Source organism: Doryrhamphus excisus, linkage group LG5 (genome assembly GCF_037039965.1).
Source record: "Doryrhamphus excisus strain RoL-2023G ecotype Guam linkage group LG5, RoL_Dexc_Guam_v1.1, whole genome shotgun sequence".
NCBI classification, from domain to species: Eukaryota; Metazoa; Chordata; class Actinopteri; order Syngnathiformes; family Syngnathidae; genus Doryrhamphus; species Doryrhamphus excisus.
In genome coordinates, this window is record NC_136361.1 from 22,309,011 (window position 1) to 22,335,150 (window position 26,140).

Below are 26,140 nucleotides of genomic sequence, written 5' to 3' on the forward strand. Positions count from 1 at the left end.
ACACACCCTCATACGGTATGTTCTGTTATCACTGCAAAAAATAATATTTGGACAGGGTAGTTGTTCCAGATTTAAGTGGAGCCTATGAAAGGAAATGGATGACTGTATGAACATGCATTCATTTCCGGTGCTGCTTAATCCTCATTAGGGTTGCAGGTTTATGCTGGAGCCTATCCCAGATGACGCAGGTGACCTATCCAGATGAATGGACTGGCCGCCAATCAATCGCAGGCTATGGACAAGCAGCCATTTCATTTTTTTTAAATTTTATTTGGGCAAATATAAGAAACATTACAGTGCATTTCTTACATCAATGAAAATATAACTTTTCATTATTTACATTTGTATTCAACTATCTGATCACAAGCCCAAAAGGAGTAGGTTGAAGCAAAAGCTTATAAATGCCTACCCCTTTTCGCAAGATATAATCATGCCACAGTCTTGTTTTCCCCTGTTATTATTATCATTGTAATATTATTATTGTTATTATCATTAGCATTATTGTCATTATTGTTATAATCTTTATCATTATTACCATTATTATTGTTATTATTATCATCATTATTATAATCATCAGTAATATTACCATTTTCATCATTGTAGTTGTAACAATTTTTTGATTTTTTTTTAATTATTATTTAATTTTACAGACCTCATTGCTTCTTGTAGAGTGCTGTATCATTCAATCTGTTGTTTTCTGAAATCTGCAGTATTTGCGCTTTTATTGTCAATTTATTAGTCCACTTTCCCCCCCGAAGTGTAACATTTCCATATCATTTTCTGGATTGCGTGTGTCTAATCTTGTGCATTAAAAAACAATAACTTGAGACTGTGTCTGAACAGGTGACCACCTCAACCATCAATTTCCTCTTCTTAAGCCCTACCTTGAAGTTTTTAGACGTGCTTTTAGTTTGTGTGTGTCTAATCTTGTGCATTGAAATTAATTAATGCACAATTAATTAAAAATATTCACATTTATGAACAATTTAGAGTCGGCAATTAATATACATATTTCTATGAAAGCAAGTATTGTCATGTTTTAAATTAGATCAGTACAGTAAAATAATACATTATTAACAACAAAGATGACGTTTGAGCATCAAAGAGGGATTTGCTGCCCCCTGCGGTTAGAAAGAGGAATCAACATATTTGTTTTAGGAAGGTTTGTTATGTGTTTCTACGAATACAGTATACTCATCAAATACAAAAATACTGGTTTTGTTAGAATTCTTAAACACACACAAAAACAATGCATTGAAATGCACATGAATGCACCATAGGGATTGAACAACAACAATCCTCATGTTGGTGGTAAAAATAGTTTTAATAAACAATTATCCTACTGGTTGGAGTCACTGGCCTCCTGGTTTACATTCTGGTTCTTGGGCTCTGGTCAGTATCTGTCGGTGTCTTATCGCAAGGCTTGCTGACATTCTGTCCTAAATGATAGTTTAATTGGCTCTTTGTGGAGTAATGCTAATGAGTGTCACATTTAAAACGGAACCAATGTCATAACTGAAACAAACTGATGTTATCCAGATGTCTCCAATGGTGTTTACTTCTTTTTACACTTATATAGTTATGACGGCTAAGGGTTGTTTTTGATTTCTGTTTCCCAAAATTCAGATTTTTTTAAATTTAGGTCACACATTTAACCATGATAAATAACAAAGCAAGATTCAAAAAGCAGTATTTAGCAGGAAGTCAGTTTCTATTTGGTTGATTTATTCTGAAATTCCGAGTGTGTAAATTGGAATATTTTTGTTGTTCTGGTTCTGGTTCTGGTTGACTTCAATAATTTTAAGGGTTGTATTCCATTACATTGCAGATTATTTTTGTTTAGATTTAGTTCTATTTAATTGTAATGACTGTTTTTATTGTATCATGCTTGAAGTTTGAAATGTAATTTTTTAGCCCCCCTGGAAGAATAGTCTTCACTCTGTGAGGACTAATGGGGATCTGTAATAAACAATAAACACACATTCAATTTAGCACACAATATGAATACAATAATATGAGAAGAGAGTGGAAGTGGAAAAGAAAACACACCAGGGAGATCAATACAAGTTATTGAGAGTTCCCATAAAATAACTCCACTGGTTTATTTGATGGCGTCCACCTGCCTGAGGTGTGCGGCATCACCTGTGGCCGTCGTCTCGTGCACCAACGTCTCGCGCACCAACGTCTCGCGCACCAGCGTCTCGCGCACCAACGTCCAGTCCCTACGTCACACGCGCCCACCCTCCGGGTTTCACAGGACGGCCGCTCCTAGCGACAAATCACCGGGGGAAAAGTCACACAAAAGTTCCGTTTTCCGTGTAAAAGGCGGTTCAGATGCTGTTGTATTTTTTATTTAAAGCGAGCGCGGGTGGTTTTGGGTGATTGAAAAAGTGCTCCAAGCGACACTAGAAAAGTCGGCGACCATTTGGCTGGGGTCAGTAACCTGTGAGCTAGCCTACTGGATTACTGGAAAAGTCGTGCTGAGGAGACAAACACGGCATTCTTTCATATTCCTTTGTTTTTTCACCAAAGTGGACTAAAAGAAAATACTTCTTTAGCTTTGAATAAGGGGACCACAATACCTGCTTGAAGCGGTGAGTTGCACACACCTGCTTAAAGGAACTACCGTCTGAAGCCTTACTGCTAATAATAATAACAATTTGTCAAAATGTGTTACTTGTCTCAAAGGTTGTGATATTTTCTTCCTCTATGTTTTCCAGTATATTCAGGGGTTCAATGTGCGGCCCAGGGGCCATTTACATCCCACAGCTAGTTTTTTTTAGAGGCCTGCAGCACATTACAGAAATAAAACAAAAATTGATAGAAAAATATCATACCATTGAACCAAAGCCAGCATATTCACATTTTTTATTAACTTTTTATTCATCCTTAATATTAGCATCATTTTTGTTGTGCTTAAATCAGTCTACTTAAGTCGCCTACTTGTCTAGTCATCATGTCCTGGTCCACTGTGTTATTATTATTATTATTATTATTATTATTATTATTATTATTATTATTATTATTATTATTATTATTATTATTATTATTATTATTATTATTATTATTATTATTATTATTATTATTATTAATGCCTGCTAAAGTTGACATCGACATACAGTCAATGGTCCTTATGTATAAACCAACAATTTTTGTAGTTAGAACATAGAAAACCTGTTTACAAACTTCTGCATACATTTATTAGAGCCCTCTAGACAAAGAATAGCAACCCTATACCCTATCTTTACAGTCATATTATGCAATATAGCAAATATAATCAAGCTTTCATTATATACAGTCTGTACAGTACAGATAAATTGATAAATATTATGACTTTCTATAGTATTTGAAATTGGGGAGGAAGCAACTTCCGTCTTTTTTTTGGGGGGGGGCATGATAGAAAATAATTGAGAAGCACTAGTCTAATTGGAGATTTAAAATAGCCATCTATATGAATAGTTCTTTGTTTTTATTCGGCCTGTGATTCATTGGGCACCAATCCAGGGTGTACCCAGTCAGCTGGGATAGGCTCCAGCTCACCCTTGACCCCAATTAGGACAAGCGGTATAGAAAATGGATGGATGATTGTCTTGTGCATAGAATCCTATCATTCATTCTTTATTGTATTCATTTATATTTATTATTATTATGTATTTATTATTTTGAAACATAAAAGGAAGGTACTGACATTATATGTTATTATTTTAGCAAGTGTTGGTGCCAAACGAAGGAAGAAAGGACAAGGACATCATCATCATTTGGCCTTTTATTGCAAACGGATGTATGCTGAAAAGGTTGGAAAAGAGAGCAAAATGGGTAAGTGTAAATATGACACCATGAAATGCTGTGATGGTCCAACTGCCTGCTGTCTGCATTTGGACAGTCAGCAGACATCAGTCCACTTGACGGTTAACTATTAACGGATTTGTTCCAAGCTGGCCGCTTTGCCTGTATTTCTAAATTCAACATCCCAGACAAGATAAAGAGCATTTTATAAATGATTTATTCCCATGTGTTTTGTCAGTACTCAAAGAAAGACAGAATGAATTGTGCTTTCAGATGCAGGGGTGAACAAACCAGTTTACAAAAAAGGTACTAATTGGCTTCAGCCTCAACTTCCACTCGTGATGTTTTTTCTTTTTTTTTACTCCTAGCTTGCTCTCAGGAATGGTACTGTCGTTGGTATGGACCCCTCAGTGTCTCTTTTCCTATTTAAGTTGGAGTGAATCTATGTTGAATTAAGGCAGACCCTGTTTTTGAATGACAGGATAAATAATAAAATGGATCTTCCTGTTTTTTCACATTGTTTTAGAATCTGTTTCCCAAAGTCCAAATGTCAGTGATTCTATGAGGTCGAAAGGATATTATCTTCTGACAACGCAGCGGGTTTTTGTGTAGCTCCTGAGACTGAAAAAACATCAAACTTCCATAAAATCTATGGCATATTTTCGAGACAGAAATTCCACACATTCTTCCTGGTTCTTCAATTCCTCTGATTATTGAGAAAACTTGACTTGCTGATATATTTGTGAACTGGGAAAATGGTATTTCGAACTATCTCAGAGAACCTTCAATGGAATGGATTGAAAATACGGATTTATTGATTCGTCAAATGATTGAAAAATAATAATAATAATGACACCTGGATAATTGGACATATACTATCTCTGCCATCTGTTGGTCTGGATGACAGAGGGTTTACTATATGAATTGAACACAGAAGAGACTGAGCATCTTCTCGGCTATTACGCCTCTTTGTGCCAGTAGCGGGGCTACACGAGTGCTAGCAGTTAGCAAGCACACCTGAATATGAATGGAGGCACAGAGGCTATAGTTTGTAAGCCGAATGTCCCAGTTCCAGTATGGCTGTGCAGTGCATCCTTCCTCCCGACAGACTTACGATCGGCGGAGTAAATATTAAAGGAAACAGCGCAAAATGGTGAACGTTCACAGTGTTGTAGATGGCTGCCATCTAGTGGTGATCCTTGAATGCTAATCTTAATGACAGGCCTCGTTCTGGTAAAACAAGCATATCAGGTAAAAATGAGCCATTTTCAGTTTGCAAAAGTAGCTCTCACACTGACATATAGTTGGAATCTCTCAGCACACACTATCACGACAGCTTCAAGCATTAGAGGGATCCTCAGAACAAAGACCCACAGACCTGGTCTCAGGTAGAAGTGGACAATAGACTCCTTGTTCTTCCTTGAGCTGCTTTGAGGGCAAAAGAATGTTTCGGAGCATGATAGTTTTTGTCTCGTTAGGACCCCATTGGCCATTTCAGAGTTCTACCAAAGCCAAACTTTTACAATAGTAAACAACCTGTAGTCATTTATCTGCTCTAATCTTCTTTGGCTGAGGCCTCATTTTTTCTACAAATGTTTCATTCAAATATTGTATAAGAGTCGACCAGTCCAGGGTGTACCCCGCCTCTCGCCCAAAGTCAGCTGGGATGGGTTCCGGCATAACCGCGGCTGTTGAATTTGTCATATTTTGCACATTGTTTTTTTGTGAATTGCATCCAATGTCATCACAGTAAAAGAAGCATCATTTATTGATTCATGAGACAAGATGATCTGACCGAAATTTGAGGTTGCAATATGCACCCTCTCTTGATCTATCGCTATATGGGATATTGGTAAAAAGCCAAAAAACACTTTCTCTTGTCTCTTGGTGGGTCAGCAGCAGCAGCATGGCGTCTGCAGCATTCATGTGCAGATGTTGAGTATGTGCATGCAGTACAGTCATGGCACTGTATGCTCGTTTATTTAACGGCTTGTTCTTGCATTAGACTTTAGACTATTGATCAGTGTCATTTACAATTCTCACTATATGCCAGAAAATATCCTGTTATACTGTAGTTGTTCACATTGGGATTTTCTGTTGGGATAGAGCATGCCAAAAAAACATTCCAAACTGTAACCTATAAATTATCATTCAAGTTCAAAGGAAATAACCTTATTTTATTTACTCATTTTCTAATCCTCTAATATTGAGCATTTTCAAAATGCCTTCTAGTGTGTGTGTGTTTGTGTGTGTGTGTGCAGGCAGTAGGGGGATCGCTCTCACCTGTGTATTAACTCCCTGTCGGGTGATGGGTGTGTGTGTGATGCTGATGACCTTGGCAGCCATTGGAGCAGCAGTCTGGGCCGTAGGTCAGACACGTAATCACACACACGCACAGTAACAAATACACACCAAATATTAAACACTTCTCATTTGAAATATAATGCTCTGCCTAACATGATATTTTGTTATGTCTCCCCTGTAGTTACATATTGCACTTTGGAAGAAGACACAGGATACTATGATGGTGATTTCTTCGTTTTGGACAAACCGGTTCCTTCGATAATGTCGTAGAAATAAATCACATGACTCAAAGTAAATCCTACTAATATGATGTTGTCATTTCCCACAGTCCAAGTTACTTCTGCTGACCAACATCTCAGAGTGTACGACTCCGCCCAGAAGAGGTGGCGACAAGTGTGTTCCTCCTCAGCCAATGAGCTCCTGGCTAGCATCAGCTGTGAGGAAGTGGGCTTTATCAGGTGTGAATGTGGTCAAAAATATAAAATAAAATTTGCCTACCGTGTAAACCGGGGGTGTCAAACTCAAATTGCACAGGGGGGCAAAACTCAAGATTGTGGGCCCATCATCTTTGTATTGTTCATATTATTTATCCTGAAATTTTCAACACTATTTGTGAATATTGAAAGTATGAAAAACCTTCAAACCTTCTTGTCCTTTTAACCAACATAATTTGTGAACAGAGAACACTCTGATGCATCATCAGGGTGCACACGCAGATGCTCGTTTGAAGTTAATAGTTCAAGTAAAAAATAGTCATTAGTACGAACAGATTTTGAAAAAATGTCTCTACAGGAAATCACTTAATTACACCAATCGATTTGCCCCCGCGTCTGAGTTTGACACAAGAGGTGTAAACCAAGGCAGAACTGATGTGTGATCTTTCTTTCAGTGTGGTCAACTACTCAATCACATCTGTGCCGGACTCCGGTGGGGAAGGTGGCGAGTTCTTCTGTGTCAGAACCGAAGACTTGAGCTATGGCAAGAAAATCAGAGACTCTTTGTTCCCATGGTAACACACAACACATCTGAGTCTTTGCAGTGACATTACGAGCTAGCTATCCACTCTTCTGTCTGTGATTGATGCTGACACAAATGGCTAGCGTGGCGTCGTGTTAGTGCGTCAGATAAATGGACTGCTACAATAACAATATCGTTGGTTAATATAAAATTATTTTAGCGTCAAAATATTATGTATTTCCCATACAGTAAAGTCTCGTTATATTGATATCGGTTATAACGAATTACTGCTTATTACGATACTATTTTCCTTTCCCGGCAAATTTCTAGTCTTTTATGATATAATTAGTTCCGTTAGTACGATACCCGGTTATTATGATAATCCGGTTACTACGATGCCCTTTTCATCTCCCACCAGCCAATTTGGTCTGCTTATATCGATACAAAAGCAGCTTAAATCAATCTTTGCTTAAGGATTTCAATACCAAAAAAGAACACGGCGAACGGCTGCTTCCAGTCAGCTGTCGGATATATCGACAGTCCGGTTATATCGATATTTTTTCTGACTCCCGACAATATCGATATAACGAGACTTTACTGTATTATTTTCATTGTTAGCTAGCTCATATGAACTCATTTTCTTACAATAGAACGCACAGAAATATGTGTTCATGTTTCACATAAGGATTGTGAATGATTCCCCAAATAGTGCAGTTCCCCGTTAACATGCTTAATTTTAATGCAAGTGTAAAAGGAAGTAAACCACTGTGAAACTATTAGTAGTTTGATTTCAAACTGCCTTTAACTTTCTATCTTCCTCTGTACTTTAAAACATTCTAAGAGTCACTTTCATTCCAGCGACTGTGAGAGCAAGGAGGTTCTCACTTTGTTGTGTCAAGGTAAAATATTAAGTCATATCTATTTATCTTTCGCATATGTTCAATTATCCCTTTTAAAAATGGTTCAAAAATCTATTCTCTGACCCTCACCAGACTGTGGCAGGCGTAGTTTTGCAGCAGACCGAATAGTCGGTGGCGTGGACGCGAGGCAAGGCAGCTGGCCGTGGCAGGTCAGCTTGCAGTACGATGGAGGCCACCAGTGTGGAGGCTCCATCATCTCAGACCGCTGGATTGTCTCCGCCGCTCACTGCTTCCCAGCGTGAGAGACTGAGCTTTATTGCATCACATAATGTTGTGCAATTGTACACAATGTTGAGTCCGGTGTGTGAACTGTAAACCTTTTTTTTTTTTTTTTCACTGTTTTATTAGACGCTATCGCTTCATTAGTCGCTGGCGTGTGCTGCTGGGCTCCATCTACAACAAACCAGGCAACGCCAACGTTGCAGAAGTGAAAACTATTGTTTATCACAGCAGCTACTTGCCCTTTGTGGACGCTAACATTGATGACAACAGCAGGGACATCGCTGTACTGGCCCTCGCTCAGCCGCTCACCTTCAATGGTATGATAGGTGGCACAGAGGAACCTTTTCCTTTGCAGACTTTATTTTATTTTGGAAAAAAAGTGAATACTTTAATCATCATTATTCATTTCCTGGGATCTATTTATTGGAATCAATACATGGAGATGTGCTTACTGTATGTGACAATGCATTGCAGACAGATGTTCTAAAAGCTGCATTTCATCTGAACAAGAGGGACCTCTAGTGTTCTGCTGTGTAACTGCAATCCCAGTTCCTAGAATGAGAGTAGTAGCAATTCCATGAATGCACCTTCTGCTCTGTCTACTGTTTTGCTGCAGACTACTGCATAATAACGCCTTCTTTATCTTTTGCGGCATGCATGGTACATCAAGTGCGTTCTATGTTTATGTCTACTACATGTAGAATACATCCAACCTGTTTGCCTGCCAGCATACGGTCAAAGACTGATTGATGGACAGATGGGCACCGTAACAGGTTGGGGGAACGTTGAATATTTTGGTGAGTTGAAGACTCCCAGACATGCAAAAGCGATGTTGTCATGACGCGACTTGATCACTTTCAGGTAATCGAGCAAACGTTCTGCAGGAGGTGAACGTCCCCATCATCAGTGATGCTGTTTGTAATGCTCCTGATTACTATGACAACCAGATCACCACCAGCATGTTCTGCGCTGGCTATGTCAAGGGAAACATGGACTCTTGCCAGGTGAGCGTTGCTGTCGCTCTTCTTCTTAAACAATAAAATCATTAGATGAGACAAATGTGTCAATGTATACCTACGTAATCCCACTGCGGTGTCAGGGAGACAGCGGCGGCCCTTTTGTGGCGGAGGATTGCTTGTCTAAGTCCAGCCGCTACCGTTTGCTGGGAGTTGTGAGCTGGGGAACAGGATGCGCCATGGCCAAGAAGCCTGGAGTCTACACCAGGGTGTCCCGATTTCTGCCTTGGATATCGACCGCCATGAGGGTAATTCATGTTTTGTGATTCATCTTTGACATTATTCTGGATTACACACGTCATGGTTTTGTCTTGGTTGTTCCTGCAGAACTATAACAATTCACCAGGAGTTCATAAAATGGCCCGGACATGACTGTTCTGCACTGGTATTTTCTACGCTTGCTACTCTTGTTTAAGAGTGTTTGCCAACCATCAAAGTGTGAATGAGCAACGTATGAATGGCGTTGGCGTCTCCACATTACCATGGTTTCTCATTTCCTCTTCTGCTCTTCACGTGTACCGTTTTACAGCATTCTGAATTTGTGACTTACAAAAAACCAGCAACGATAGCACGGGTCATACTTAAATAATGTTAATATCAATCATTTAAAGGCGATAACATCAAGATTAGGGTTTAGAATATTTTGTTTATTGACAAATAGTGCAAATGGTTCCATTTCCATTTGACGGTTTCCATCAACGTTCCTCTGCTGTAAAGCTTTAAACCAACAATGTCTCTCAGTCCTCTCAGCTCGTGGTGTAAACTCAAAAATAAACATTAGCAACATTTGCGTTTGAAAAATCAAATAAACATTCTCCTAAAATCCCCCCCGGACCCCGACACAAGAAACATTCCTGATTGCCCACTATTGCTATTGCTCAAGCAGGGATAGCATCACCAGTGTCACCTGTTGTATCAGAGATTATGTTTTGTTTCTTTTTAATTAAAATTAAAATGGGAGAACATTATTTAAATGGAAAGGCGTCAGGAAGAAGGACATCATGCAGGAGTGTTCCAGGAAAAACGGGAGGGTTGACAGATAGGAATAAAACTAAACAAAGGACCGTTGGAAAACTGTTGTCGGTAAAAACTTGATCATGTAAAACAGAAGCCATACATTCCCACCATGAAGGTTCCTGTAATGATGGAAATGGTTGGTGTGTTCAGATTATATTTGGACGTCATGGATGTGCGATATAGTATTCTAAAAATACCTGCAGATACCTGCCTTCGGAAAGCTGACCTATCAGCTGTTAACATAACCTCATAGTCTCAAATGCAGACAAAGAATCTTTGCCTGAGTCTTTGGATTGAAAAGGCTTTTCCGAAGATTTCCTAAACCAGAGCTTTTACTTTCCGTTTGTAAATGTAAATATGGTAGCTTGATGTCATCATAACTCGGGGAGAAACTCAACTCAGCGTGTGCACTGTGTTAGGCAAAGGCACAGAACATGCTTCTTAATTTTAGAAGACCTGTATTACATACGCTCTCGTTTAGCTCCTCTCTAATGCAACACTTTTGACACAAAGCCAATCTGTCCGTCGCGTATGAACTGGTCAAGGTGATGCTCAGTATTTTGTTGTTTTGTAAATAGTTGATGTCTTGTGTATGTAGCACGTTTCTATCCTTTGTTTTATGGATGACCTGCAGATCTGTATGTCCACGGTGCAATAAATCATTCATTCATTCATTTTCTATGCCACTTAATCCTTACTAGGATTGAGCCTATCCCAGCTGACTTTGGGTCAGTCAATGGCAGGCCACATACAGTATAGACCTTTTACCAACCATTCACAACCAGGATTTATTTCCCATGTCTTTGTGACCGCACAGTGGCAACATAAATAAATCATAATTAACTAACTGTATTTATTCAAACTAAATACAAATAAATATCTTGTAGATTATAGGACACGTGATGGTGGTATCACAAAAGCCAAACCAAAGAAAACAAAACACACTAAATCTTTATAAAAGACAAATAAAATGTCTTTGAAATGTGGCTTATGTCCAATATAACACACTATCCTATTGTTACGTAACATTTGGCAACAAGTGTGAGCTAATTGAGTTCAATGACGACTCGGCTTGTGGCGTGCTTTTGAACCAGACATCGGTGTCGGTGTACGGCAACCTGACACAGGTCACACTGCTCTGATTCGGTACGGAAAGCAGGTTCAAGTGTTCTGTAATGTCGCATTCTTTAGCTTGTGGGAAACTCATATCAAATCAAATTATTAGTAATAAATATACAATTGCTTATCTGTACCTAATAACACACTCATAAAACATAAAAGTTTTATTTAGCTTTTCTCACAAGCATTTATTCACAGGGTAAACAAATGTAAACACATACGATGTAATCCAAGTAAACACTTAAATTACATATTTTGTGAGTCCACAAAATAGTCAATAAAAAAAATGAAGTGTATCAACCTTCTAAAAGCAGCATCGTTGTGACTTGTGTTGTGCATCTAAGGTTAATTGATCTTATTGATGTGATCTCTAAAAAGCAGCAGGAGGCTTCCTTTGCTAAGTGGAAAGGGCGGGAAGCAGCCTTTTTCGCATTGGAGACATCTTGTGTGGATGTAAGACATTATACATACGGAAAAATGGGAGTTGTTGGTTTATAGGACGTGATGACAAAGAATCATGTTTTCATGTTCACACTTTGTGTCTTTGATAAAAGTTGATCCAAACTGCCAATAAGTGAATAGACAGGAAACAACATTAAATCCCCCAAGGGAGACAAGGCAGTCAAAACCTTGAATATCCATTATTATATTTACATATATTGGTAAATTGGCTGGTAAATATATTTCAAACCTGCATGAAATTATACTTGTAACACATAAATGATATGTGTACTAATACACATTTAGCAGGTATGTTCATACCTCAGCGGTGAGGACGGTGGGGAAGCGGAGTGTAAACAACATTGGTGAACTCCTTGGCTTTCTTATCGCCCCCAAGTGGAAGGTCGTGGATCTGCACCTGCTCGCCTCTGTATCAACATCAAAAGGAAACCATACTTATGAGCACATCTGAGTCACATCATCAGTACTTTTCCTTTTAGCATGGAAAAGTGTGTCCACTTTTACTTTCCCCTCATAAACAGAACGTCTGTGAGAGGAGAAAGACTTCAGGAGGAGGTGATGACAGGAGAATAAAGGGAGTGGAGAACAGTACGATGATGTACTTGTACTATAAGCGTGTCTACAGTTCTGCTGTCAACAGCAGTTACCATGAGCAGTTACACAGTGCAAGATAAAACACTTTTACCTCGAGCGTTTCGAGAAATGGACAGTGACGTATTGGGAGGCGAGGCTGGGAGTTTCAGCTTCGGTGATCGGAGGAGCATCCTTAAGAGGAACAATATCCGGATGGGTGCTATCACTCAGGTCTTCAGGTTCCTCCTGCACATACATAAGATGTTTGCGACTCTGTCCAGTTCTTGAATGTGTACTTTGTGTTTTTTTTTTTAGCTTCTTACTGGTATATCCGCCATTAAGGCCGCTCTGGTTGGGACCGCAGGCTGAGGGCTCTCGTAGAACATAGTATCAGCTGTCACAGAGGGCCGCTGAAACACACCAGGAGAATCATTACGGATGTTGTGTGAAAAAGTGCAAAAAGTGCACAATTTACCAAAAACACGGCCATACCTTGGTGGAGACGTCAGCCGATTCCATGTCAACTCTGTGCATGTTTTTGCTGTGGATAATTAATACACCATATATGAATATTACAATTGGATTATATATCTACAGCAGAAGGATATAAAAATAGATTTAAAAAAAAAATGAAATGAACATTGTTTGCTTGTGCCACAATGAAGCTCACTTTCCATTTGAACATTTTAAACAAAACAATGTTGATATGTCACCTAATCATAATGGCCACTGTCAGAGTGATGAGCCCGGCAGACACGCCCACCGCGGACGCCAGAGCAATAGCCTTTAGACGACCTGGGAGAGAAGACGTTTGCCATTAAATACACTCTAAACCCGAATACGTTACCAGAACTCAAAAAAAGTGAGGCAATCGGTTGCCACATTTTTTCGAGTTCTGAAACTCAAACATTAAGCTTTAATATTTGGAGTTGATATCAGATATAATTTTTAAATTTTGGGGTGCCATGTGTTCTCCATTCTTTATTTTTTGTTCTCATTTCAACTCTTTCCATATAGGAAAAAGGTGTGCATGTGTAACCTACAATTCTTGGTTTGATTTATTCATGTTTAATAGATACTTTTTTATAAGTAGCTACAAATTATTTTAAGTAGGTTACACAAATCTGCAAAAAGTTCATATTAATCAAAAATTACAAGTTAAATAAACAGAAAAGACAGACAATGCAAGTGGCAATCAACATTTATAAGTAAAAAAATTTAAGTTAACTATACTTTTACCAATTAATTATTTTGAGCAATCGGATTTACTTAAGATGTATGTAAACCAGGGGTCTCAAACAAGCGGCCCGCGGGCCAAATGTGGCCCGCAGGACACTAGTTTGAGGCCCCCGCCTTGATATGAAAGTTTAATGTTAGTGCGGCCCGCGCAAGTTTGATATGGATGCTGTATGGTATCATGTACCCGGAAAAAAATAGTACGTTTGATTAATGTTCATGTTAAAGGTTAAATAACTGTTAATAGTTATCCTCCCTATCCGTGTGGAAGTGGTAAGTTTTTGGCTATTTAAGTTTAAAGGAAATAACTTGAAGGCTACCGTTTAGGTCGCTAGCTCTCTAGTTTGCGAGTTAGCATGTGTCTCAAGACCCTGCAGTTGCGCAATATGTTGTAAATAAAAAAAGTATAAATGTGACTATAGTCGTGTTTTGTCATGTCTACAGGGCTCTAATAATGTTTTGTTCATTTTAATCTGAAAAAAATAATTTGTCTACCCACCAACTATATGTGGTTTCTTAAGTTTTTATTATTTGCCGTTTTATTATTATTATATTTATTTATTACTGATTGATTGATTTTCTTTATTCTTGATTTGTTTATTTATTTTTCATCTTATTTTGTGTAGAAAAATAAAAAGTAAGATATTTGAGAACAGTGGAATGTTTTATCAGAGCTTTTCTTGTAGAAAATTAGAACCAAAGCGAAGTTTTTTACATTTTTTTGTTTTTAATAAATGCGTTTTTTTTTGTTTTTTTTTGGAAAACCTGATGCGGCCCAGTCTCACCCAGACCCGAGCTCCAGTGGCCCCCAAGTAAATTGAGTTTGAGACCCCTAATGTAAACTATGTTTTTAAGTTAATCTTACTTAATATAGCTATAGTTCAATTTAATCAAAACATGTTAGTTAAAAATACTCAAAATGGAACAACATGTTAAATGAACTCGACATAAGTAAGTTTTGAAGAACTTTGATCATGCATAACTTCATTTATTGAAGTACTTTGAACATTCGGGTTTACAGTGTAGCCTCGCCATCCAAATAGTTCACCAGCATACAAACAGAACGCGCAAAGATATGGAAAAAGAGCTGTGCATCGTTTTGCCAGCGTCTAGACTTGTGCCTCGTGTTTCCAAAGGTAGCTCCCCTTCTTCAGCTGTCTTGCCTCAAATAGTCATTTTCCACAACACCTCATCTCCTCCTCCTCCTCGTCCTCCTCCTCCTCGTCTCTCATAAGCACCGGCTTTACATGACTCACTGTGACTCATAGAAACAGATGCAACAGAAAGAACTTGCACTCGTCCTCTCAAACACAAGGACCCGAAACCACATTTTGTATATTGACTCCAGTTATTTAGTCATACGGAGATGCTCAGCAGGGCCGTTGGTGGCCTTTTGCAATTGGAATGTATCATAAAGACTTCAGACTGAGGATGGATGGGACTCACACACAATCTCCGTACAAATTCAGCTGCAAATCTTTATGTCTGATGCTTTGTTGAAGCAAACAGCATGGAGCCTCCTTGCTTCCCGTGCTGCTGTCAAAACCGTGACTTTATAAGGTACTCTCGATGAATAATTGGGACCGTTGCTTCAACTTGGAGCCGAAGTTTGGTGGCCATAGCTGCTGCTGATGTATTATTACAAAGCAGCAAGTCGCACTTTTTTTTAATAGGTTGGCTGTTCCTGCGACTTATACTCCAGAGCGACTTATAAATGAAAAAAGTTACTTAACTAATGTTACATACTAAACACTGGACATATTTTCTGTTTCTGTTTATTTTTTGTGTAGCTGAATAAGCATTGTGTTAGCATATCTTACACCTATTCAGCCTGTTCTCTATTTTTTTATTATTGTTAGAACTTGCCTTCCAAGAGGACGTAATGTCTGTTTCGGGCAAGTAGTTTGGAAAATAAATTACCCGCAAAAAATGTGACTTATACTCCAGTGCGACTTATGTATGTTTTTTTTAATTAATTAAAAATGATCTAAATCTAATTATGCATTTTTGGCCTGGTGCGACTTATACTCTGGAGCGACTTCATTCATTCATTCATTAATTTTCTACCGCTTATCTTCAAGAGGGTGCTGGAGCCTATCCCAGCTGTCTTTGGGCGAGAGGCACGGTACACTCCGGACTGGTGGCCAGCCAATCACAGGGTACATATAGTCAAACAACCATTCACACTCACATTCATACCTATGGATAATTTCGCCAAGTAACCTAGCATGTTTTTGGAATGTGGGAGGAAACCAGAGTACCGCCGTCCAGCCCTCTGGTACATGTCATTATCATCAATAGAAAGTAGATTTGGCTTGTCTGACATAATATAGTGAAAAAAAGTTCTCCTCCCATTGTGTGTGGAAGTGGTTGTCCTTCTTCCTCACTCTCTTTGAATCACAAATTTAGAACAAATAAATACAGTAGTTAGCGTACCATAGACTTATAGTCCGGAGCGGTTTATACATAAACAAATCAGATTTTGCCTCTAGTGCATCTTAAACATCAAATTATGGTAATTATAAATGCCGAGTCACTACTGTGTACATCCCAAATGAAGTTTTTCTACCTCGGACTCTCACTGTGAGGACAGGAGAGCTGTGGACTCCAATGCGGTTCCTGGCCTCACAGTAGTACTGCCCACTCTCTCCAGGCCCGACCTCTGAGAAAGCGAACACAGGACCGGTACGGCTGCCCCACGCTGTGGGCGGAAGCACAAAAAAGGGGGATGGATGCGCTACAGGAAACATATTGTAATGATGCTAACATTGCACAGAGGCCCCGTTGGGTGTTAAACGGTGCCAAGTGAAGTTGTCCACGGCCGGGTTGGCTTGGCTGCTGCAGGTCAGGGTCAAAGGTCGGCCGGCATCCACCACGCTGGAAGGACGAGCCAGCACTGATGTGTTTTTGGGCGGGTCTGCAGAGGACACAATAAAATAAAGACTAATTCTTATGATGTGGGGGATTAGTCATTTAAGGATTTGACTTATTTGGCACAAGATGTCACGACTTGATGCCAATAACATTATTTTGTATACACACCACCAACTTTTACCAAGTAAACCTTGCTATAGATGTATCGCCAAGTGTTCCGAAATTGTCCAAATCGAGTTAAACTAAGTATTATTTCCCAAGTAAATAAGCATAAAAACAAAAGATGTACTGTTGGAGTCTTAAAAGTGAACAACAGTAAGAAGACGCTGCTGGACAGACAAATATGGAGAGAGAGACAGAAAGCTGGACTATAAAGTGGTCGAGGAGAGGAGACAGATACGCAATCCGACAAGCGACACATCATTCCCAGGCTTGTCTCTGACAGTTAACAAGTATGGTTTCAGTCAGACTTAAACCCAACAAAAGTGACTTACACAGCACAGCCAGAGTGGTGGTATGAGAGCTTTGATGTCCTAATCGGTTCCATGCAGTGCAGTAGTACTGACCCGAGTGCTGAGCACGTACTGAGAGGAACGTCAGGTTCTGGACACTTCCTTTGGAGAGCACCTGGTCACCTAGGATTCGATACCAAGCATGCCTGCAGGAGGTGGTGATGATGGAAAAGTTTCACAGGAATTTTCCATTAAAACCCTTTAACATTGTGATTCTAATTCATTGCGTCATTAGGCCTATTTTAGGGGAGTTAAGTCCCCCTAAAATGTTCTTAAGTCCCCCTAAATAATTTGATTTTTTTATTGATTTTGTAAAATTTTTATAGATTTTTTTTTACAAAAAAAAATCTCTGACAAATTTCATATAATAAAGCAAAAGCAGGCTAATACTAATCAGTAATCAGAAGAATAATAATTATGATAGTAATAATAATAGGCTAATTAATAATATAATAATGATTATTATATTATTGATCACTGTCCACTGGACAGAATGGTTGCAGAGCTTTTTCCATTAAAACCCCTTATAACATTATGTTTATAATTCATTGCATCATCAGGCCTATTTTAAGGGGGCTTAAGCCCCCCTAAAATGTTCTTTAGTCCCCCAAAATAATTTTATATTTTTTATTGATTTTTTAAAAATTTTTATTGATTTTTTTTACAAAATAAATTTATTAAATTTTTTTTATTAGGCCTATTAGGAGTCTGAAGCCCCCCTAAATTGAGATATTTATAGATATTATAGATATATTATATTATTATATATTATATCATTATAGATATATACTATTATGGATATTTAATTATTATAGAATTATTATATATATTTTTTTATAGATTTTCTAATTATTTTATAAATTTTTTTCTCTGACAAATTTCATATAATAGGGCAAAAGCAAGCCAATAAGCAGGCTAATACTAGCCTACTACTAATAATCAGAAGAAGAATAATGATGATAGTAATAACAATTGGCTAATTAATAATATAATAATGATTATTATATCATTGATCACTGTCCACTGGACAGAATGGTTGCAGAGCTTTTGCCATTAAAACCCCTTAACATTGTGTTTATAATTGTCTTAAAAAAACACTCACCGATTATTAACACAATAACCATTGACACAAAATAACCACCATAAAAACACATTTTGTGACAGATGATGATGATCAGTAATAATAGTAATAATAATTCCACCTGCTGGCAGGAGGGTTAGCATGGCTGACACAATTGAGGTTGACGTAGGAGCCCTCTCGGGTGTCTCCAGACGGTGTCACCGCCACACGGGTGTTTTTTGGAGAGTCTAAACAGCAGGGATGTCAAACACTCTGTTTTTTTTTTCCATAGGCAATCTCATAGACAAATTTTCTGCGTCCTATACCAGTTGCTTTCCCACAATTCAGACTTACATGTCACGTTGAGAAGAAGCAGTTTGGAGCGGGCGGTTCCGAGCGAGTTACGTGCCACACAGAAGTATTCTCCTCGGTCTGTGTATTTGAGACGGGGAATGTGGAGCTGAGGACGGAAACTGTCTGGGATGCTGCCAGTCTCCATGTCTGTGGGGAATGCAAGCGGGACATGAGGCACCAAAACCTGCTTTCGGAAAGACACTCTTTAAAAAGATAATGTCAGTCCAAACTAAGTATTATTTATTTTGGTCCAGAAAATATACGATACGGTATCAATAATATTGATACATTACATACACGTTCATAGCTAATCTGTTAAGTCTCGACCAAAAGTACCAGATTGTTATATGGACCATGTTATATACTGCGCTTTACCTCTGAACCATGCAAAGCTCTCTACAGGTGGAGCTGCTTCACTATGGCAGGTCAGAGTGACTGACCCCCCCTCTGACAATTCCCCGACCGGAGAAACTGTTATGGAGGTGGAGTGAGGAGCATCTAATAGGAAAAAAACAAAACACAAGAAGAAATCAGGTCATGGATGAGTTGACGTCTATTACAGCTGACTTTGGACTGGACGGCACATCATCAAACATTCACACTCACATTTAATCAAGCAATTATTAATGCAGATTAATCCTCGGCAAGACCTATTTTTTGTAATATAATTCAGTATTGGTTTTTAGTATGATCAACATTTTTTACAATCCAGTACCGATCCTAGTCCCTAGTATTGTGCCTGGTACAAACAATCAGCATTTAGCTGATACACCCTGGACTGGACTAGTGGCCAGCCAATCACAGGACACATATAGACAAACAACCATTCACACTCACATTCATACATATGGACATTTTGGAGTCGCCAATTAACCTAGCATGTTTTTGGGAAGAACATGCAAACTCCACACAGAGATGACCGAGGGTGGGATTGAACTCGGGTCTCCTAGCTGTGAGGTCTAACCACTCGACCACCGTGCAGCCCCATGCTCAAACCAATAATTGAATAATATACCTATGGACAATTTGGAGTCGCTAATTAACCTAGCATGTTTTTGGAATGTGGGAGGAAACCGGAGTACCCGGAGAAAACACGGGAAGAACATGCAAACTCCACACATAAAGATGGCTGAGGGAGGAATTGAACCTAGGTCTCCTGGCTGTGAGGTCTGCGTGCTAACCACACGACCACCGTGCAACCCAGTTTTCGGGTGTTTTGAGTATTTATTTAAGTATATTATTTTGATATTTACATTTTTTGGATTTTTTACTAAATTCATTCATATCCTGTGCATCTTCAGGGGGCAAAGCCCCCCCAGCCCCTGTCCTCAGAACCTTGTGACGCCCCTGGTTATGTCATAAAACTTATGTAAGAAAAATACAAAAAATGTTTTGGTGAGTGGTGTGAAGTTTGTGTGCACAATGACTTACGTCCGAGCGCCAAAGAGAGGGGCGGAGACTGAACATTCTGCGGTGGGATTGGTCGACAATTGTACTTTCCAGTGTGTACTTGGTCAAAGTGTTTAATAGTCATCCATTTATCATAGGAACCCAGGTTTAGTCCATTCCTGTGTGAAAAGCACCACATCTTCACGTCACGTATTTTCCTTCCTAATAAATGATAATCTCATTGGACTACTAAGTCACCTGGACCTCACCTGTACAACGCCAGGCTCCTTCCGGGAGCAGCGCATCCTCTGGCCTGGCAGCCGACAAACACCGTCTCTCCAAAGCCAAACATATTGGCTGGCCTTGTTGGATACAGCTGGACCTGGAGGTCTGACACACGCACGCATACACACACAAAAACCGAATCAGGTCTTTGTGAGACGATCTGGCAGGCTTCTGCTGCTTGGAGCGACGTCTTGTATTTCAGCAGTAGTATCTATCACAGCTGATTCAGCACTTGGAACTGGCAAGAAGGAACCTGTTACGTGGAGAGTGATGGTGTCTGGAGAGGTCCATCTTCCTAGCGGTTGATCCGTCTCGAACCTGAAGTGGTACTGGCCCGCATCGCTCAGCTTGACAGCTCGAATTTGGACCGAACAGCTGGAGTAGCTCCCGCCGATGTAGCTGCAATTCATTATGAGTGTGTCACACATTCAGAGACTAGAACGGGGGACCTCGGTACTGGTCTGGACTCGGTGATGGACCCACGACCAATTACCGTGGATGGGAAATATGCTAGCATATAATCATGCTCAGACAATTTATTCATTTTCTACCGCTTATCCTCGCGGGGGTGCTGGAGCCTATGTCTTCACGCGAGAGGCGGGGTACACCCCAAACTGGTGGCCGGCCAATCACAGGGCACATATAGACAAACAACCATTCACACTCACATTCATACCTATGGACAATTTGGAGTCGCCAATTAATGTTTTTGGGAAGAACATGCAAACTCCAAGGGCGGCACGGCGGACTAGTGGTTAGCGCGCAGACCTCATAGCTAGGAGACCAGGGTTCAATTCCACCCTCAGTTTGCATGTTCTCCCCGTGCATGCGTGGGTTTTCTCCGGGTACTCCGGTTTCCTCCCACATTCCAAAAACATGCTAGGTTAATTAGCGACTCCAAATTGTCCATAGGTATGAATGTGAGTGTGAATGGTTGTTTGTCTATATGTGCCCTGTGATTGGCTGGCCACCAGTCCAGGGTGTACCCCGCCTCTCGCCCGAAGAAATTATTCAGAAAAGCGGTAGAAAATGAATGAATGCAAACTCCACACAGAGATGGCCGAGGGTGGAATTGAACTCGGGTCTCCTAGCTGTGAGGTCTGCGCGCTAACCACTCAACCACCGTGCACATGCCACACATGTTTCTTACTAATAATACACTTTTTCACCATGTATCACCAAAACATATCAGTGTCTCAATACTTTTGCCCATATGCTTTGTGCCGCTGTTCTGACGTTCGATTACCGTGTGCGTCCACGGTAGGACAGGCTAACTTGGTTTGGGTCCGAGTGATGAATGAACTCCCTTTGACCATCGGCTGACACACGAAACCACATGACCCACTTGACCGTGTGACCTGTGAAGATGATGCAAACAAAGTCAATTTGGGCGCGAGTACGCCGCATCTGCAAAATGTAAAATAAAGTCTAGTCCAGGGGTCAGCAACCTGCGGCTCCAGAGCGGCATGTGGCTCTTCAGACTCTTTATTGTGGCTCCCTTTGCGATGCTTGAATATTTTTAACACCCGAGTGGGGAAAATGCACATCTTTTGTAATGAGTTTTAAAAAATCCAACTTTGTCTGAGACCATGAATGCATCCTGAGTGAGTTCTGACTGCTATCCAGTTCAGTACATGAAGAAAAACAAGTAATACTTACCTACAAATCTAAAAAATAAATTCGAGATAATTTAAAAACAGCGGCATGGGAACTTGTTTTTACGTTTACAGTAGTTTACACATACATTTATGTAAGTTTATCTCCAAAACTAGCAAGAGTACGCCAACTCGTCTTTTCTTATCTGAACTACTTTGATACCCCCAAATTCCCTCCAATGTTGTTTTAAACATACTATATGTTTTGCGGCTCCAGGCTATTTTTCTTCAGTGGGCATTGGGTAAAATGGCTCTTTTCATAGTAAAGGTTGCCGACCCCTGGTCTAGGCATTAGGATGCAAAGAAATTGGACCTTTGTATCAATTCTCCTCCACATTGAAGTGTGAATGTGAAAGTCTGCTACAGTTAGCTCGTACCTGATGGGTAGTCAAAGCGACAGGGCAGCGTGACGGTCGTTCCTGCCCACACACAGATCTCTCTTCGGGAGAAGGACACACTCCACCTGCTCTGGATTCCTGGACAACATCGGACACACAAGTTTCAAAACATCAAGACGCATAATTTAGTGTTACATGCTTTTTTTTGTCACTTTGACACAGCTGATGTCCCGCTTCTGTTATGGCTCATATACATATACATATACATATACATATACATATACATATACATATACATATACATATACATATACATATACATATACATATACATATACATACATATACATATACATATACATATACATATACATATACATATACATATACATAGACATATACATAGACATATACATATACATATACAGTAGTGTCCTAAATGCACAATGGCTACACCTTTATCTAGATCATGGGTGGGCAAACTTTTTGACGGGGGGGGGGGGCGCATTGATTTAACAAAATTGATGGGGGGCCAGATTCTATATTTTACACGTAACAGTCCTGGAATTATTGTATCTGTAAAAGTGTCATGCAATATGCTATATGTGTACTTTGAGATCATTTATTTGATGTAAAGTGCATTAAAAATGTATGAAATAAACATTTATAATAATAATAATAATAATAAATGTATTATTATTGTATATTATTGTTAATAATAATAATAATAATATACTACTACTAATAATAATAATGCTACTACTACTACTACTACGACTACTACTAACATTATTAATATTGCTATTATTATTATTAAAAATATTACAAATATTAGTAATATTAGTAATGTTAGTAGTAACACAACTACTACTACGACTACTATTAACATTATTAATATTACTAATAATGTTAGTAGTAACACAACTACTACTACGACTACTATTAACATTATTAATATTACTAATATTTGTAAAATTTTTATAATAATAATAATAATAATATAATACTACTAATAATAATAATGCTACTACTTCTATAATAATATTACTAATATTTTAATAATAATATTATTAATATTATTATAAAATATTACAAATATTAGTAATATTAATAATGTTAGCAGTAGTAGTAGTAGCATGATTCATATTATTCACATTATTCACATTATTCACATTATTCATATTATTATTATTATTATTATTATTATTATTATTATTATTATTATTATTATTATTATTCAAGCCAGGTTGTATGTTGAGTTTAAGTGAAATACTTTGGAAAGAACAGGCGGGCCGTATTCAAATACTTGGCGGGCCGGATGTGGCCCCCGGGCCATAGTTTGCCCACCCCTGATCTAGATCCTCACCGGATGTTATTAGGCTTCCTTCGCTTTCATTGAAATAACAAAGCTAAATATTGAATACTGAAGCGATTATGAGCGATCGACATCATGGAGTGAATTACCCAGAACAAAATGTTCATGTTCATCCAACCAAGAAGATTGATGAACATCTTTACCTACTTTATTCCCTGCTCCTGTCTTCATCAAGGATGAAGATTCAACACACATTTTTCTTCATAAGAAAAATTGCCTTTCTGAGGTTTTTGGTTTGGAAGAACGTGTGAAGAGAGGAAAGGGAATCATTCTTTCCAAAGCACACAAGTCAAAATATGACTCCTCGGAGGATGAAGTGTCAAACTGCATCGAATAAAATGAAGGCAGTGAGAACGAGCCCTCATGGTGACATTCTGTGCTGCTAGCAAGCCTGCCTGGGTGACAGGCTTGCACAAAAAGCCAATCAATACTTATAAATAACCCAACTGTAAAGGCAAGGGCACCTGGCGTCGGAACATTATTAAACCCATTAATTACATATTAATTGCTGTTATTTCTAACGAACCACTTCCATATTGTCTACACAGCTAAGCTTTGATGGAATTTTGGAACTTTGATGCAGAAATACAGAATAAAATATCAGTCAATTGGAACACATCTAACCAAAACAATATCAAAAATATCCAAACTAAAATAATCTATTACAGTTCTTTGTATATTTTTGTTTACCAACCTGGTATAGCTGTAAGGATTGTGCCCAGAAGTAATACCCCTGCCAACATCTCCGCTGACTCTAATGTCACAAGAGAAGGAGAAAACATGGACAGAGGTGAACACGCACAAATGAATAAATAAAGACGCAAATAGACTAAAGCATCCGTTTTTTAAACTCTCACCATTTAAGGTATCTTCATTTAGCTCAATGAGACTTGAACGCCAAGGCAAGGATTTTCACAGCGTTGAAAGTTGCTTGGTGATCACAATCATGACAGGAGGGAGGAGGAGGATGAGGATGATGAAGGTACACAGGGAGGAGGAAGACGAAGTGTGATGATGGACACATAAAAACGGTATAAAATACAATTCAAACTATTTTTAGTGCAAAATAACAAATAACAGATTTTTTTTAAAAAGCAGCAGCTGTACCTTTACACTACCGAGCATGGTGTCAAATTACTCTTTTGACCTACTTTGTGCTCGTGATATACATCATTTACATAACATTATTATCATAAGATTATAACATTAACGGCTGCCAATCATCTTCTACTGCAGGGGTCTCCAACTCAATTTACTTGGGGGCCAGTGGAGCTCGGGTCTGGGTGAGACTGGGCCGCATCAGGTTTTCCCAAAAAAAAAAAACCCAAAAACATGTTTATTAAAAACAAAAAAATTTTAAAACCTTCGCTTTGGTTCCAATTTTCTACAAGAAAAGCTCTGATAAAACATTCCACTGTTCTCAAATATCTTACTTTTTATTTTTCTACACAAAACAAAATGAAAAATAAATAAACAAATCAAGAATAAAGAAAATCAATCAGTAATAAATAAATAAATATAATAATAATAATAAAAACTTAAGAAACCACATATAGTTGGTGGGTAGACAAATAATTTTTTTCAGATTAAAATTACCAAAGCATTATTAGAGCCCTGTAGACATGACAAAACACGACTATAGTCACATTTATACTTTTTTTATTTACAACATATTGCGCAACTGCAGGGTCTTGAGACACATGCTAACTCGCAAACTAGAGAGCTAGCGACCTAAACGGTAGCCTTCAAGTTATTTCCTTTAAACTTAAATAGCCAACAACTTACCACTTCCACACGGATAGGGAGGATAACTATTAACAGTTATTTAACCTTTAACATGAACATTAATCAAACGTAATAATTTTTTCTGGGTACATGATACCATACAGCATCCATATCCAACTTGCGCGGGCCGCACTAACATTAAACTTTCATATCAAGGCGGGGGCCTCAAACTAGTGTCCTGCGGGCCACATTTGGCCCGCGGGCCACATGTTTGAGACCCCTGTTCTACTGTGTTAAAAAAAAAAAAAGAATCAATGACATTTTTAAGTAGCGAACGCCATTCCTGTTGGAAATACTTTCTGACCTGTCATGTGTTTCATTTGTTAGGGCCCCTCCACTGTGGAGTGAGGGATGAAGTTTTCAATCCGCATGGGTTGATTTTCTTGGAGCCGCGCAGCAGGCTATTAACTTTGACATATTATCAGCTTTCATTCACTTTAACGCATCCGCAGAGGAACATTAGCATTCGGCCGAAGTGGTGTTTCTGGCCATCTGATATAGAAACAAATCATAACTTCACCGTGCATTTAGCTCCATTTTGTTCTTTTTCCAATCAACTCCAGCGGGACATTTAATATTCAATTTTTTACACAATAAAATTTAGCATTGAGAAATTCAACACAGCTTCTCTTGATTTTGTTTAAACTCAACACATGACGCTTGTGCTAAATTTTCACAATAAATGAATATGAAAAATATTGATTTATACAATAATGTCACATTAATAGTAAATGAGATTAGCACAGAAAACTAAATAGTTTTAACATTATTAACACCCAATATTCACTTTTACACTACATAATACGTAGCAGCTTTTCCTTTTCCAGGAAGAGCCCTGATACTTTGTTGTAAAAGTCTGATCAACTCCTGGTGAGCTTGAGTATTCATTCATTCATTCATT

The 26,140-nt window shown here is 38.7% G+C and overlaps 4 protein-coding genes across 4 annotated transcripts; 1 reads left to right on the forward strand and 3 right to left on the reverse strand.

The window, feature by feature from the left end:
* Positions 1-2,475: 2,475 nt before the first annotated feature.
* hpn (hepsin) lies at positions 2,476-10,896 on the forward strand. The gene is made up of 13 exons (XM_058054021.2): positions 2,476-2,594; positions 3,709-3,816; positions 6,048-6,155; positions 6,272-6,313; positions 6,419-6,548; positions 6,980-7,099; positions 7,906-7,946; positions 8,040-8,205; positions 8,316-8,506; positions 8,891-8,986; positions 9,051-9,193; positions 9,289-9,453; positions 9,533-10,896. The coding sequence occupies exons 2-13, from the start codon at positions 3,780-3,782 to the stop codon at positions 9,575-9,577; spliced, it is 1,284 nt and encodes a 427-aa protein (XP_057910004.2). The 5' UTR covers positions 2,476-2,594; positions 3,709-3,779; the 3' UTR covers positions 9,578-10,896.
* Positions 10,897-12,006: 1,110 nt separating this feature from the next.
* LOC144898471 (uncharacterized) lies at positions 12,007-13,113 on the reverse strand. The gene is made up of 5 exons (XM_078790474.1): positions 13,090-13,113; positions 12,869-12,917; positions 12,700-12,786; positions 12,489-12,622; positions 12,007-12,210 (listed from the first exon to the last, which is right to left on the reverse strand). The coding sequence occupies exons 1-5, from the start codon at positions 13,095-13,097 to the stop codon at positions 12,105-12,107; spliced, it is 384 nt and encodes a 127-aa protein (XP_078646600.1). The 5' UTR covers positions 13,098-13,113; the 3' UTR covers positions 12,007-12,104.
* Positions 13,114-16,354: 3,241 nt separating this feature from the next.
* LOC144898472 (B-cell receptor CD22-like) lies at positions 16,355-19,952 on the reverse strand. Its single transcript, XM_078790475.1, has 6 exons — positions 19,844-19,952; positions 18,788-18,910; positions 18,413-18,559; positions 18,201-18,306; positions 17,053-17,144; positions 16,355-16,529 (listed from the first exon to the last, which is right to left on the reverse strand). Exons 1-6 carry the CDS (start codon positions 19,944-19,946, stop codon positions 16,375-16,377), a joined length of 726 nt encoding a protein of 241 aa, XP_078646601.1. The 5' UTR covers positions 19,947-19,952; the 3' UTR covers positions 16,355-16,374.
* Positions 19,953-20,066: 114 nt separating this feature from the next.
* On the reverse strand, positions 20,067-24,431 carry LOC131105708 (sialoadhesin-like). The gene is made up of 6 exons (XM_078790522.1): positions 24,312-24,431; positions 24,149-24,208; positions 22,119-22,217; positions 21,333-21,444; positions 20,340-20,485; positions 20,067-20,191 (listed from the first exon to the last, which is right to left on the reverse strand). Exons 2-6 carry the CDS (start codon positions 24,195-24,197, stop codon positions 20,067-20,069), a joined length of 531 nt encoding a protein of 176 aa, XP_078646648.1. The 5' UTR covers positions 24,198-24,208; positions 24,312-24,431.
* Positions 24,432-26,140: the final 1,709 nt, after the last annotated feature.